The following is a 14834-nucleotide window of genomic DNA, read 5'->3' on the forward strand; positions in this document are numbered from 1 at the left end:
GTTATCTACTGTATATAGAGGTGTTATCAGTAATTGTACAGGAGGAGGAGGCGAGCTGTGACATCACCTATTGTGAATGATGGATCCTGTGTTATCTACTGTATATAGAGGTGTTATCAGTCATTGTACAGGAGGAGGTGGTGAGCTGTGACATCACCTATTGTGAATGGTGGATCCTGTGTTATCTACTGTATATAGAGGTGTTATCAGTCATTGTACAGGAGGAGGAGGTGAGCTGTGACATCACCTATTGTGAATGGTGGATCCTGTGTTATCCCACTGTATATAGAGGTGTTATCAGTCATTGTACAGGAGGAGGAGGTGAGCTGTGACATCACCTATTGTGAATGATGGATCCTGTGTTATCTACTGTATATAGAGGTGTTATCAGTCATTGTACAGGAGGAGGAGGTGAGCTGTGACATCACCTATTGTGAATGATGGATCCTGTGTTATCTACTGTATATAGAGGTGTTATCAGTCATTGTACAGGAGGAGGAGGTGAGCTGTGACATCACCTATTGTGAATGGTGGATCCTGTGTTATCTACTGTATATAGAGGTGTTATCAGTCATTGTACAGGAGGAGGAGGTAAGCTGTGACATCACCTATTGTGAATGGTGGATCCTGTGTTATCTACTGTATATAGAGGTGTTATCAGTCATTGTACAGGAGGAGGAGGTGAGCTGTGACATCACCTATTGTGAATGGTGGATCCTGTGTTATCTACTGTATATAGAGGTGTTATCAGTCATTGTACAGGAGGAGGAGGTGAGCTGTGACATCACCTATTGTGAATGGTGGATCCTGTGTTATCTACTGTATATAGAGGTGTTATCAGTCATTGTACAGGAGGAGGTGAGCTGTGATATCACCTATTGTGAATGGTGGATCCTGTGTTATCCCACTGTATATAGAGGTGTTATCAGTCATTGTACAGGAGGAGGAGGTGAGCTGTGACATCACCTATTGTGAATGGTGGATCCTGTGTTATCTACTGTATATAGAGGTGTTATCAGTCATTGTACAGGAGGAGGAGGTGAGCTGTGACATCACCTATTGTGAATGGAGGACCCTGTGTTATCTACTGTATATAGAGGTGTTATCAGTAATTGTACAGGAGGAGGAGGCGAGCTGTGACATCACCTATTGTGAATGATGGATCCTGGGTTATCTACTGTATATAGAGGTGTTATCAGTCATTGTACAGGAGGAGGTGGTGAGCTGTGACATCACCTATTGTGAATGGTGGATCCTGTGTTATCTACTGTATATATAGGTGTTATCAGTCATTGTACAGGAGGAGGAAGTGAGCTGTGACATCACCTATTGTGAATGATGGATCCTGTGTTATATACTGTATATAGAGGTGTTATCAGTCATTGTACAGGAGGAGGTGGTGAGCTGTGACATCACCTATTGTGAATGGTGGATCCTGTGTTATCTACTGTATATAGAGGTGTTATCAGTCATTGTACAGGAGGAGGAGGTGAGCTGTGACATCACCTATTGTGAATGGTGGATCCTGTGTTATCTACTGTATATGGAGGTATTAGCAACCATTTTTATAATTAAACGGCTGAAAACACATCTGTACATAGGAAATATGTGTGAAGTATTAGAGATACTGACCATTGTGAAAATTTAAAAAAAAAATTCTGATCTTTGTTTAAGTTGAATTAAAAAAGGGTTGGTTAGGTGGTAAGGGTGTTTAGTAAAATGAAAATATATTATCAGGTCATGTATCTAATGTACGGTATTTGTCTGGAAATTGTATCGGACTGTGTTAATGGCGTGTCATATGCTTTAAGAAAAAATACATGATTTTAAAAAGTTGAATCAAAAAAAAAAAAAAAAGATAAAAACCAGATTTAATCAATGGGTAATTTTTAGATAACACTTTTCTTATAATAAAACCATAGTCAAACTGTTTAGTTTTGTGACGGAACCATAATTAATACATGTAATGAAATCGACCCCAGACACATATCGGCCGAACCGGCTCATAGAACATAATAAACAAGTTCTACGCCAAAACCATATACAATACGTCTGACTAGTGCACGCCGGTATTCTTTATTTTCCCTTATGGAAAATTATTGTAGAAGTATTAAGAGGGGATGCATGCAGGATGGGAGGCCATAGGTGACGTAAGCCAATATATGGCATGTCACTACATACATCACGTATACATATAGGTCAGAAGAACGGACCCATAGTGACGCGACTTATGTAAGCGAGAGATCAAAGATACGAAGTAGGAGAACGTTCTATTCCAGGGCTTCCAGATATTCATTGCTAGGTATAGAAGTGACTATGGTGGTATATAGTCTATACACTACTACTCACCTATCTGAATGTATATACACGTGTGCAGGTCCACCCACACTGGAAACACGGCTTTGGGGTAAACTATCCGGATCTGGTCCAGAAGGTGCATTTCAAGGGCAGACGCATGCAGCTCCTGAGAATACATAGAGGTTAATACCATAAAATATCATAAATCAGACTCTGAACATTGACTTTGTAATTATGGTCATGAGGGTCACGGGAAGATATGGATCTCCGATGTTACCGAGACAAATTTAGCCACGGCAGGAACTCCGTGACCGCACTCCCGGGCTATGGAGTCGAAGAAATCATTTTCCTGTATGTTATATTAACCCCTACCAATTCTCATTTTTGCACTTTCACTTTTTCCTCCCCTTCTTCCAAGAGACAGATGTCGTTTTTTTTTAGTCATCATAGATGTATGCGGGTTTCTTGTTTGTTTTTTTTACAGGGCGAGTTGTAGTTTTAAATAAAGTCATATAATTTACCATATAATGTACTGAAAAACTGGGGGGAAAAAAATCCAAATGCGGTAAAATGGTGAAAAAAATGCAATTCCGCCATTGTATTTTTTGTTCTGTTTATTTTAAAGCATTCACAAGGCAGTAAAAAAAAGTGACACCAGGACTCTTCTGCCAACGGGGATACCAAACTGACATAATATTGTAATTACTTATTCGTGAGAAAAAAAATCATACATTTCTAATATAAATAAATAAAAAGTTTGATTTGTGCTGCCAAGACTTTTATTTTTATGTAAATGGCGCTGGGGAAGAGATTGTTTTTTTTGTGGTGCAAGTGGATATCTTTATTGATAGCATTTGATGTACACTGGATGTTTTGATAGCTTTTTAAAGGAGGGAGCAACCGAAAAATGGAAATTCTGGCATCTTGATCTTATTTTGGCCTCAGTGCACTAACTGTAAAAGTTAAATAATTTTATATTTTTTTATAAATTCTACTTTTTTTTAATATTAACAAGAGAGAAAGTTTATTTTGAATTTTTTTTTATTATATATATATATATATATATATATATATATATATATATATATATATTCCTTATGGGACTTGAAGCTGCCAGGTGCTGTCTGCATAAGTCAGACGCAACCATGGAACCTTTATAAATATGTATACAGTCAGCTCCCCCTAGTGGTGAGTGATGTAAAAATGAAAGAAGCACTTTACCAGTATCTCCCAGTCATCAGCAGACAGAGGCTCCACTATGACTTCCTTACAAGATGGGACATTCCTACACGGCTTTAGGAACACCTGAAAAGAAATATTAACATAGTGAAGATATCACAAGCATAACAGATTGGAGGAGGATCGAGAAAGAAGGGGAGGAAGTTGTCAGTCCTATAATTTATGGTCGGTCTCTATTGCAATTAATAGGAATTACGAACCCGACGGGGTCCAGGAACGTTGCACCAACAAGGCATCATGTCTGCACCTCGGCCATAACTTGTGAACCCGGTCTAAGTCACTGGTCTTCCGAACCATGAGTCCGCAGCTGATGCAAAACTACAACTACTGACTAGCATGTCCCGACAGTTGTAGGTGCCATTTTGCAAAACTCGCCAGGGATGAAGGCAATTCCCTTTAACCAAAGTGAAAACACATCACTATTCATTCTTTATAAAAAAAAAATGGAAAAAGGAAAAAAAAAAAAAAAGGACATTACATTTTTATGGTTGACTTCCCCTAACAACAGATCTGGTCTCATCCCTTCTGCCGGCTGCAGGATTATGGGGGTCATTGGGCAATAGGCTATAACTTTTTGTTTTTAGGTTGATAGAGTCGTATCAGAGATTTTTTTTTCTTCTTTATTTCTTGCAGTACAAGCTGTAGTTTTTAATTCGAGCAAATTTTGGGGTCCAGACGATTTTCTGATTTCTTCTATTCCTTTTTTTTTTGTTTTTGAGGCAAAGAGACTGAAACCCAGCGATTCTGCCATTTTTATTTTTCTATTCTGTGTTCATCATATGGTGTAAATATTATTATTATATTTAATTGCTTTCGATAGTTCCGCACATTGAGATTCATTTGTTTGGATTATTTATTCGATTTTATTTACGGTACATTGCAGTAAAAGAGAAGGGATATGAACTTTTAGATTTTTTTTATTTTACAAATATATTTTACACAAGTATATTTATTTATATGTGTATATATATATATATATATATACATATATATATATATATATATATATACATACATATATATATATATATATATATATATATATATATATATATATATATATATATATATATATATATATATTGTGCACGTAGATATACGCCAGCTTTACAGCTTTAGCCAATGGAAATCTGGTCTGACAGCATGTGTGCATTTCACAGACTGTACACGTACCACAAAGCCCAGACTGCCCACAGGCCATATATGACTATCAGGAGAGCCACGGCCGGACCGGACCTCACGGCGATGTGGACGCAGACCATGAAAGTCAGATGTGTGAAAGCAGCCTAAATCCCAATCAGGCCCTGTTCACACATAAGCTTTTGAGGTGTTAAAAAAATATGTTTTTTCCAAGTAAAAAACGCCTCAGGAAAAACTAAATTTTTGGGGAAGTTTTATTTATTTTTTGCAGCCTTTTGACTGGGCTGATCACAATTTTAGAGCAAAGCCACTTAAAAAAAGCAAAACAACCCTTCCATGTGAACGGTGCTGCACATTGACAGACATTGTACAACTGCCACTATCTTTTTTATTTTTCATACTGCTGGCGCATTTTGTGTCACAATATTATGGAACACGGCAATTGCGTCACATTATATGATAATGACACCGCATAATCTCAGCATTGGTTTATTAAGACCAGAGGTGATGTAGGACGACGTGTATAAGGAGGGGAGGCCGTGTATAAGGAGGGGAGGCCATGTATAAGGAGGGGAGGCCATGTATAAGGAGGGGAGGCCGTGTATAAGGAGGGGAGGCCATGTATAAGGAGGGGAGGCCATGTATAAGGAGGGGACGCCGTGTATAAGGAGGGGACGCCGTGTATAAGGAGGGGAGGCCGTGTATAAGGAGGGGAGGCCGCGTATAAGGAGGGGACGCCGTGTATGAGGGGAGGTCGTGTATGAGGGGAGGCCGTGTACAAGGAGGGGAGGCCGTGTACAAGGAGGGGAGGCCGTGTATAAGGAGGGGAGGCCGTGTATAAGGAGGGTAGGCCGTGTATAAGGAGGGGAGACCATGTATAAGGAGGGTAGGCCGTGTATAAGGAGGGGAGACCGTGTATAAGGAGGGGAGACCGTGTATAAGGAGGGGACGCCATGTATAGTGAGGGGAGGCCGTGTATAAGGAGGGGAGGCCGTGTACAAGGAGGGGAGGCCGTGTATAAGGAGGGGAGGTCGTGTATAAGGAGGGGACGCCATGTATAGTGAGGGGAGGCCGTGTATAAGGAGGGGAGGCCGTGTACAAGGAGGGGAGGCCGTGTATAAGGAGGGGAGGCCGTGTACAAGGAGGGGAGGCCGTGTATAAGGAGGGGAGGCCGTGTATAAGGAGGGGAGGCCGTGTATAAGGAGGGGAGGCCATGTATAAGGAGGGGAGACCATGTATAAGGAGGGGAGACCGTGTATAAGGAGGGGAGGCCGTGTACAAGGAGGGGACGCCATGTATAGTGAGGGGAGGCCGTGTATAAGGAGGGGAGGCCGTGTATAAGGAGGGGACGCCGTGTATAGTGAGGGGAGGCCGTGTATAAGGAGGGGAGGCCGTGTATAAGGAGGGTAGGCCGTGTATAAGGAGGGGAGACCATGTATAAGGAGGGGAGACCGTGTATAAGGAGGGGAGGCCGTGTATAAGGAGGGGAGGCCGTGTATAAGGAGGGGACGCCATGTATAGTGAGGGGAGGCCGTGTATAAGGAGGGGAGGCCGTGTATAAGGAGGGGACGCCGTGTATAAGGAGGGGAGGCCGTGTATAAGGAGGGGAGGCCGTGTATAAGGAGGGGAGGCCGTGTATAAGGAGGGGAGGCCGTGTATAAGGAGGGGAGGCCGTGTATAGTGAGGGGAGGCCATGTACAAGGAGGGGAGGCCGTGTATAAGGAGGGGAGGCCGTGTATAAGGAGGGGAGGCCGTGTATAAGGAGGGGAGGCCGTGTATAAGGAGGGGAGACCGTGTATAGTGAGGGGAGGCCGTGTATAAGGAGGGGAGGCCGTGTATAGTGAGGGGACGCCATGTATAGTGAGGGGAGGCCGTGTATAAGGAAGGGAGGCCGTGTATAAGGAGGGGACGCCATGTATAGTGAGGGGAGGCCGTGTATAAGGAGGGGAGGCCGTGTATAGTGAGGGGAGGCCGTGTACAAGGAGAGGAGGCCGTGTATAAGGAGGGGAGACCGTGTATAGTGAGGGGAGGCCGTGTATAAGGAGGGGAGGCCGTGTATAGTGAGGGGAGGCCGTGTATAAGGAGGGGACGCCATGTATAGTGAGGGGAGGCCGTGTATAAGGAGGGGAGGCCGTGTACAAGGAGGGGAGGCCGTGTATAAGGAGGGGACGCCATGTATAGTGAGGGGAGGCCGTGTACAAGGAGGGGAGGCCGTGTATAAGGAGGGGAGGCCGTGTATAAGGAGGGGAGGCCGTGTATAAGGAGGGGAGGCCGTGTATAAGGAGGGGAGGCCGTGTACAAGGAGGGGAGGCCGTGTACAAGGAGGGGAGGCCGTGTATAAGGAGGGGAGACCGTGTACAAGGAGGGGAGGCCGTGTACAAGGAGGGGAGGCCGTGTATAAGGAGGGGAGGCCGTGTATAAGGAGGGTAGGCCGTGTACAAGGAGGGGAGGCCGTGTACAAGGAGGGGAGGCCGTGTACAAGGAGGGGAGACCGTGTACAAGGAGGGGAGACCGTGTACAAGGAGGGGAGGCCGTGTACAAGGAGGGGAGGCCGTGTACAAGGAGGGGAGGCCGTGTATAAGGAGGGGAGGATAAGGAGGGGAGGCTGTGTACAAGGAGGGGACGCCATGTATAGTGAGGGGAGGCCGTGTATACGGAGGGGAGGCCGTGCATAAGGAGGGGAGGCCGCGTATAAGGAGGGGACGCCGTGTATGAGGGGAGGTCGTGTATGAGGGGAGGCCGTGTACGAGGGGAGGCCGTGTACAAGGAGGGGAGGCCATGTATAGTGAGGGGAGGCCGTGTATAAGGAGGGGAGGTCGTGTATGAGGGGAGGCCGTGTACAAGGAGGGGAGGCCGTGTATAGTGAGGGGAGGTCGTGTATAAGGAGGGGAGGTAGTGTATGAGGGGAGGCCGTATATAGTGAGGGGAGGCCCTGTACAGTGAGGGGAGGCCGTTATCACTACTGAATGTGGTAACGTTTCCATGACAACAGGAACAGCGGGCGGGAAAGTGGCGTCGGAGAATAGGGGGCGGAGCTACTTCTAGTGAACTCCTCCCTACTGATCCGCGCGTAACCAATCACCAGCGGGCGTGTCAGGCTCCCGCCAGATTATAAACCGCGCCACCGGAGGAGAGCGGGAGGTCGGAAGTCTCTTCAGATCAGAAGCAGTAGCGACTAGCTAGACGTAGCCGCCATCATGTGGATCCAGGTGCGCACCATGGACGGCCGGGAGACTCACCGCATTGACTCCCTGTCTAAGCTGACTAAGGTGGAGGAGCTGCGGGAGCGGATCCAGGAGGTGTTCGGAGCGGACCAGGACCGGCAGCGGCTCTTCTACCGGGGGAAGCAGATGGAGGACGGGCACACGCTCTTTGATTACAGCGTCGGCCTGAATGACATCGTGCAGCTGCTGCTCCGCCAGCTCCCGCCGCCTCCTTCTTCCTCGGTGCCGGTAATGGCGGAAGAGCCCGACGACGACTCCCCGATGTCGGAGACTGAGCCGGGGGAGGAGGAGCCCAGCGCCCGCAGCCTGTACCGGATAAAGGAGCCGGTGGACGCCCGGGACCTGCACATGGGCGCCTGGTTCGAGGCGGAGGTGGTGAACGTGACCCGGGGAAGCCCCGGAGACCCCGCCGATGACGTCATCTACCATATAAAGTATGAGGACTATCCTGAGGATGGGGTGGTGCAGCTGAGGGGCCCGGACGTGCGCCCCCGGGCCCGGAGCACGCTGCCCTGGGAGGAGCTGCGGGCCGGACTGGTGGTCATGCTCAACTACAACCCTGACGACCCCAAGGAGCGGGGCTACTGGTACGACGCCGAGATCCTGCGCAAGAAAGAGGGCAAGGCCAGCAAGGAACTGTACGCCAAGCTGCTAATGGGGGACGCCGGAGACCCCATAAATGACTGCAAGATTGTATTTGTGGATGAGGTGTTTAAGATTGAGAAGCCCGGGACCCCAATCCCAGCAGAGACCCTGCCCCCGCCTCCTGAGGAGGTGCCCGCCAAACCGCAGACTGGACCCCAATGCAAGCTGTGCAAGGATGACCCCAAAACCAAATGCCGCATGTGCGCCTGCCACGTCTGCGGGGGCAAACAGGACCCCGAAAAGCAGCTGCTGTGTGATGAGTGCGACATGGCCTTCCATATCTACTGCCTGGACCCTCCGCTGTCCGCCCTGCCGGATGTGGATGACTGGTACTGCCCAGACTGCAGGAACGATACCAGCGAGGTGGTGCTGGCGGGGGAAAAGCTAAAGGAGAGCAAGAAGAAAGCCAAGATGGCGTCTGCCAGCTCATCTTCTCATAGAGACTGGGGGAAAGGCATGGCGTGCGTCGGGCGCTCCAGAGAGTGCACCATTGTCCCGTCCAATCACTATGGCAAGATACCTGGTGTACCCGTTGGCACCATGTGGAAGTTCAGGGTGCAGGTTAGCGAGGTGGGTGTGCACCGGCCTCATGTGGCGGGCATCCATGGGAGAAGCAATGACGGCTCCTATTCTCTGGTCCTGGCTGGTGGTTATGAGGATGATGCTGATGATGGCACAGAGTTTACCTACACCGGGAGTGGAGGTCGTGACCTCTCCGGTAACAAGCGGACGGCTGAGCAGTCATGTGACCAGAAACTGACCAACATGAATCGAGCCCTGGCCCTCAACTGCAGCGCCCCCATCAATGACAAGAAAGGGGCCGAAGCCAAAGACTGGAAAGCGGGTAAACCTGTACGTGTCGTGCGTAATGCCAAGGGGAGTAAACACAGCAAATTCGCCCCAGAAGAGGGCAACCGATACGACGGCATCTACAAAGTGGTGAAATACTGGCCTGAGAAGGGCAAGTCCGGCTTCCTCATATGGCGCTACCTTCTGAGGAGAGATGACGACGAGCCGGCGCCATGGACCAAAGAGGGCAAAGAACGTGGTAAAAAACTAGGCCTCACCATGCAGTACCCCGAGGGTTACCTAGAGTCTGTGGCCAACAAGGAGCGGGAGAAGGAAAATATAGATTCAGATGAACTAGAAACGCCGGTCAAAGGGAAGAGAAAAAGGAAATCTGTAATTGAGGATGATGATGATGAAGACGACGAGGAGGGAACGAAGAAGAAAACTAAAACTGAGCTCGTGTACGACTTGACCCCGGAGCAAAAAGAGCTGATCGAAAAGGACGAGCAGAACGTCAAGTTATGGAGCGAAGTGATGACGCATCTAAAGGAGGGGCCCAAATTCATCAGCAAGGTGGAGGAGACCTTCCTGTGCATCTGCTGCCAGGAGGTGGTGTACGAGCCCATCACCACCGAGTGTCTGCACAACATCTGCAAGAGCTGCCTGGACCGCTCCTTCAAGGCCTCCGTGTACAGCTGTCCGGCCTGCCGACACGACCTGGGCAAGAACTATGACATGAGGGTGAACAAACCCCTGCAGAGCGTCCTCGGCCAGCTCTTCCCAGGTTATGAGAGGGGGCGATAACTGGTGGGAAGCCAACATTACGTTATTACAGCTCTTATCTTTTCGGGACTCTGCCATAATTGCCAATTCTTTCCCCCTAAACTCTCCTGTCCCTTACTTTTGACTCTGAGATCAAAGGCTGCAGCGGACTTTACATGCCATGGTTACTGGACATGACTTGCTGGCATACATGGAGAAGAACCAATGTTGACCACATGCAGCTCTACCCATCTGGATATCTGGGATTAGGAAGATGGACGTGTGTGAAGCCAAGTCCCTATAATAATGTTTTGCAGGGGTATAAGCCACCGCTGATCAGGGTCTATCAGCTTGTTGATCATCTCATGTGTTAGTAAGGGGTATTCCAATCTTTAGAAATATCACCTGTCTGGTGGTCTGACTGCTGGGACCCGCACTAATCCGAAAAAGTGGGCTCCAGAGTGCTTTCTGAATGTAGTGGTGGCCAGATGTGTGCACCACTGTGCCATTCTCTATGGGACTGTCGCAGAAGGCCGAGCACTGTACTCTGCAATCTCTGGCGGCTCCATAGAGAATGAACATAGCAGTAGGGCACATGTACGGCCACCGCTATATTCAAATAGGTAGATGTCTCGGTATTTGGACGCCATGCCGATCAGCAGGTTTGGTGCTAATTCTAAAAATTGGAACAACCCATTAAACACTGATAGCAGTGAGAAGTAATTTATTGTAACTTAGATTTTTTTTCTCTACTCAGTTTGATTTAGGAGTCCAGTGGGTGGTCCTACTTGTAGATGGACAGATCACTGATTCCAATCTTTGTCCAGAATGAAGAGCTTAATTGCTTATAACTACTCTTCACAGGTCGAGATCAGTAGTTTAAAGGGATATTCCCATCTACAAGATCCTAGCCCAATATGTAGTGGGTGTAATAATATTAGCAAATACCTCCAATTAGAAACACAGTATAGATTTTCTCATTCACTATGTCTCTTTCCTCATGCAAAAGGCATTACAGGACCTTGGGTATCCATGGTTACGATCACTGATAGTGGTCGTAACCATGGATACACAAGATCCTGCAATTCCTGCACATGAGAGACATAGCGAATCAGAAAAACTATACTACGTTTCTGATTGAAGATATTTGCTATTTTATTACACCTACTACATGTTGGGCTAGGGTCTTGTAGATGGGAATACCCCTATAACTACGCCATATCTGTATTATTGGTAGCGTGGCCTCCTGCTGACTATTAGATGTATGAGGTTGTTTTGGGTCCATTGAACCTTCTGCAGCAGAGCAGACTTCCCGGCCTGGATACAATAGCCCCGCATGTGCCAAATAGTGATTTAAATGTTCTTTTGGGCCACCTGCTTCAGAGAGTAATCGGTTATCACCGTATGTTATCTGTACTGCTGGTAATGGCACTAATGTCTAAGTCTATGCTTCACTGTGCCTGGCCTTCTGTCTCTTGCACTATTTTACTTTTAAAGGGTAGAACTCTGAGGACCCCCCAACAATCCAGATAAGGCCCGAGCATGTGTACCTCTCCATGGGACTGCCCGAGAGGAGTCCATTGCTCAGCTGGTCCCACCATGTGACTATGCTCTAATATCCAAATGTATTATAGGTGTGATTTCCACTTCCACATAGAACACAATTGGATCCTTGTGTCGTCAGTCCCTGATTCCCTTCTCCCCAGGCAATTGGGATGGGGGAGGGCTCCGTTTTGCTTTTTTCCGTTACCTTTGTTCTGCTACATTAATGTCTGTGCGCTTTATATGTCGTTTGGTTTCTTTTTAACATTGAAATCTGATATGATAAATATTAAGTCAGAATAGTACAAGTAGGATAAATGGTTAGAACGTAACTTTTAATGAGTAAGCTCAGCGCAAGAACACACTACAATAGTACAGCGGTTCCAGGAAAGAAGGTACAGATCTCGCCCAATTCCTGTAGTGGACCCGAGTCCCATGCCGATGCAAGAGTATATGGCCAGAAGGGTGAATTAGTAACCTAATATCCCCAGTATAACTGCCGCTCGGACAAGGACAGGACTCAAGTATGACCTATGAACCCCTAGGATATGCCCCAAAAGAATAGTCCACCCGCGGCGTCTCGGCCTCATCAGGAGAGTGCACTTACAAGAGGCCGTGCTGCACTCTGCTTGCTTCTTTTAGGGCTTACTGTCACTGCAGCGCCCTGACTTATACCCCTTAGATATGAATCTAATGGATCCTCTTCTGCAAGTACACTCCCCTGATGAGGCTTTGCTTTTGAGGTGGAAACGCGTCAATGGGTTATGCTTCATAGGTTATACTTGGGTACTGCCCTTGTCAGGGCGGGAGTTATACTTGGCACATTAGGTTACCGGTTCACCCCTCTGGCCATACACTCTTGCATTGGCATGTGACTTGGGTCCACTACAAGAATTGGATGAGCGCTATTCCTCCTTTCCTGGCACTGCCACCACTGAGCACTGTATTATTGTATATTTTCTATATCTGAGTGTCCTACGTGCACTCTTCTGCTGATTTGGTGATTTAATTCTGAAGAGCTAATGTCATTGGTATTGATGGACCTCTTGCTTTGCTATGAAATACTTTACCAATGTTTTGGGGATTTTTCTTTATATATTCACATATAAATAAATGTATTTCATTTCTACAAGATACATGTGGACTTCATTTTTATATGTGCAGAATGATCATGGTCTGGTGGGTGGGGGGGTTTCAGGTGTCATAGAGGAAAAAAAAATTGCTTTTCAGCATTGTTGACTCAGTGTTAGGCTGCGTGTCCACGCTCAGGATGGCCGGCGGTATAGCCACAGCGGCGAAGCCGCTCGGCGCTAAGCCCCGCCCCCTTTCTGGGACGCGATCATGCCGGATGTGTACTGTACACATCCGGGATCATCGCACCCCTCGCCATAGGGCCCTGTGATATTACCTGCGGCGACGCAGCGTCGCCGCAGGTAGCACGGACATGCTGCAATCTGAAAAGACGCGCAGCATGTCCGGAGTCGCAGGGCCGCCGCGTGCGGGTTTCCACGCATAGTGGACACGGGATTTCACAAAATCCCCTCCACTATGCTGGAACATCTGGACGCTGCGTGTTTGACGCTGCAGTGTCAATCACGCAGCGTTTACTTACCGTGGACACTCACCCTAAGTTTTCTTAAGGCTATGTGCCCACGTTGCGGAATCGTGTGCAGATTTTTCCGCACCGGTTTTGCAAAATTTACAGCGGGTTTTGTGCGGATTCCACCTTCCTATTATGGAGGTGTAAACCGCCACGGAATTCGCACAAAGAATTGACATGCTGCGGAAAATACAACGCAGTGTTTCTGAGCGGCATTTTCTGTAGCATAGACACAGCTGACTTGGTTTTCCATAGGTTTACATGGTACTGTACACCGCAAGGAAAACAGCTGCGAATCTGCAGCAAAATCCGCAACGTGTGAACATTAGCCTAAAAGGTTTGTCTGGCCTTGAGGTACAAGTCTGTCGTTACAGACTGCAGGCGTGCGAATCCTCAAAGTACATGCACTGCATGCTGTGAGGATTCTCCAATGATGGGAGTGGGCGATCATAAGCATGCGATATAGATACGCCTGGTACAATCAGACTAGACTGTTTCCAGCCTTGCTCAATACACTTGCATTGAGTGAGGCTGCGTACGTCTAGTCGGAATGTGGCCGAAAGTATGCATGATGGCCAACATGGGTGAATCCTTGTAGTTTAGGACCTGACTAATGTAGAAAGAAGCTAAGCTAGCATCCTGACTGACACAGAGACCCCTGACATAGAAGAGGGCCGGAGGAGCTACAGAAAAAGCACCAAACATTGAGACAGGTCAGAGTATAAGCAGGCCATATGTGAAGTTTTGAATATTAGATGTTTCCAGCAAAGAATACCAGCCCCTCTGTACATTACATGTCTGCCCGGAGGCGAAAAAGGTGATTTACCGCATTTTCCGGCATATAAGATGACTTTTTAACCCCTGAAAATCTTCTCAAGTCGGGGGTCGTCTTGTTCTGCGGTTGCCGCATATGGTGCGGGGAGCGGTCCCAATGACGACTAGAGAGGCAGGGAAGGGCGGGCCAGACGGGTGAAAGAGAAGGAGGTAACAGAATAAGTCATCGGGACTGCTCCCCGCACCATATGCGGCGACCGCAGAGCTCAGCACACGCCGTATAAGGGCTGTCCCACACGTCCAGATAATTCCGGTACCGGAATAAATCGGTACCGGAGTTATCCGTGTCCGTGTGCCTGGGAACTCACGTAGGCGAGTGGGTACCACACGGAGCGTGTGGTACCCTGCATCGTGCTGAAGCCGAGATTCATGTTCCCTGCAGCAGCGTTTGCTGCAGAGAAAATATGAATAACAGTCACCAGTCCCTGGAGGTGACATTTTCAAAACCTTCCAGGAAAAAATAAAACTTGCTGTCTGAGCATCAATGTAAATTTCCCATTGAAAGTGGAGCCAAGGAGTAGATAATGTAGGTTTTGGTGAGAATTTTGAAGCTGAATCGGCTTCAAAATCCTTTCTACATCTTAGCCAGGCTTAGGAATATTTATGCCGTGGGGTTTTTTTTGTTTTTTTTTATTTCTGGATGGAAATGGAAAATCCACATTGCTATTCACATGCAATTTTCTGAAATCTGCAACAAACTTCAGGCAAAAGGCTGCAAAAAAAAATCTGGTTGGATCTCAAAACTTTGGCAAAAACAAGAT

The 14834-nt window shown here is 47.4% G+C and overlaps 1 protein-coding gene and 1 pseudogene across 3 annotated transcripts in view; one reads left to right on the forward strand and one right to left on the reverse strand.

The window, feature by feature from the left end:
- PEX1 (peroxisomal biogenesis factor 1) overlaps positions 1 to 14834 on the reverse strand; it is an 81600-nt gene that overhangs the window by 61403 nt on the left and 5363 nt on the right. For both annotated transcript variants that reach the window (XM_077268182.1, XM_077268181.1), the window contains exons 3-4: positions 3520 to 3603; positions 2350 to 2464 (exon numbers count right to left, since the gene is read on the reverse strand). In XM_077268182.1, coding sequence (XP_077124297.1) covers positions 2350 to 2464; positions 3520 to 3603 — 199 coding nt within the window. The remainder of the gene's footprint in view (positions 1 to 2349; positions 2465 to 3519; positions 3604 to 14834) is intronic.
- LOC143781543 (E3 ubiquitin-protein ligase UHRF1 pseudogene) lies at positions 7799 to 12773 on the forward strand (annotated as a pseudogene). The gene has a single exon (XR_013216754.1). The product of XR_013216754.1 is annotated as an E3 ubiquitin-protein ligase UHRF1 pseudogene (transcript).

Source organism: Ranitomeya variabilis, chromosome 6, assembly GCF_051348905.1.
Source record: "Ranitomeya variabilis isolate aRanVar5 chromosome 6, aRanVar5.hap1, whole genome shotgun sequence".
In the NCBI taxonomy this organism is placed as follows: domain Eukaryota; kingdom Metazoa; phylum Chordata; class Amphibia; order Anura; family Dendrobatidae; genus Ranitomeya; species Ranitomeya variabilis.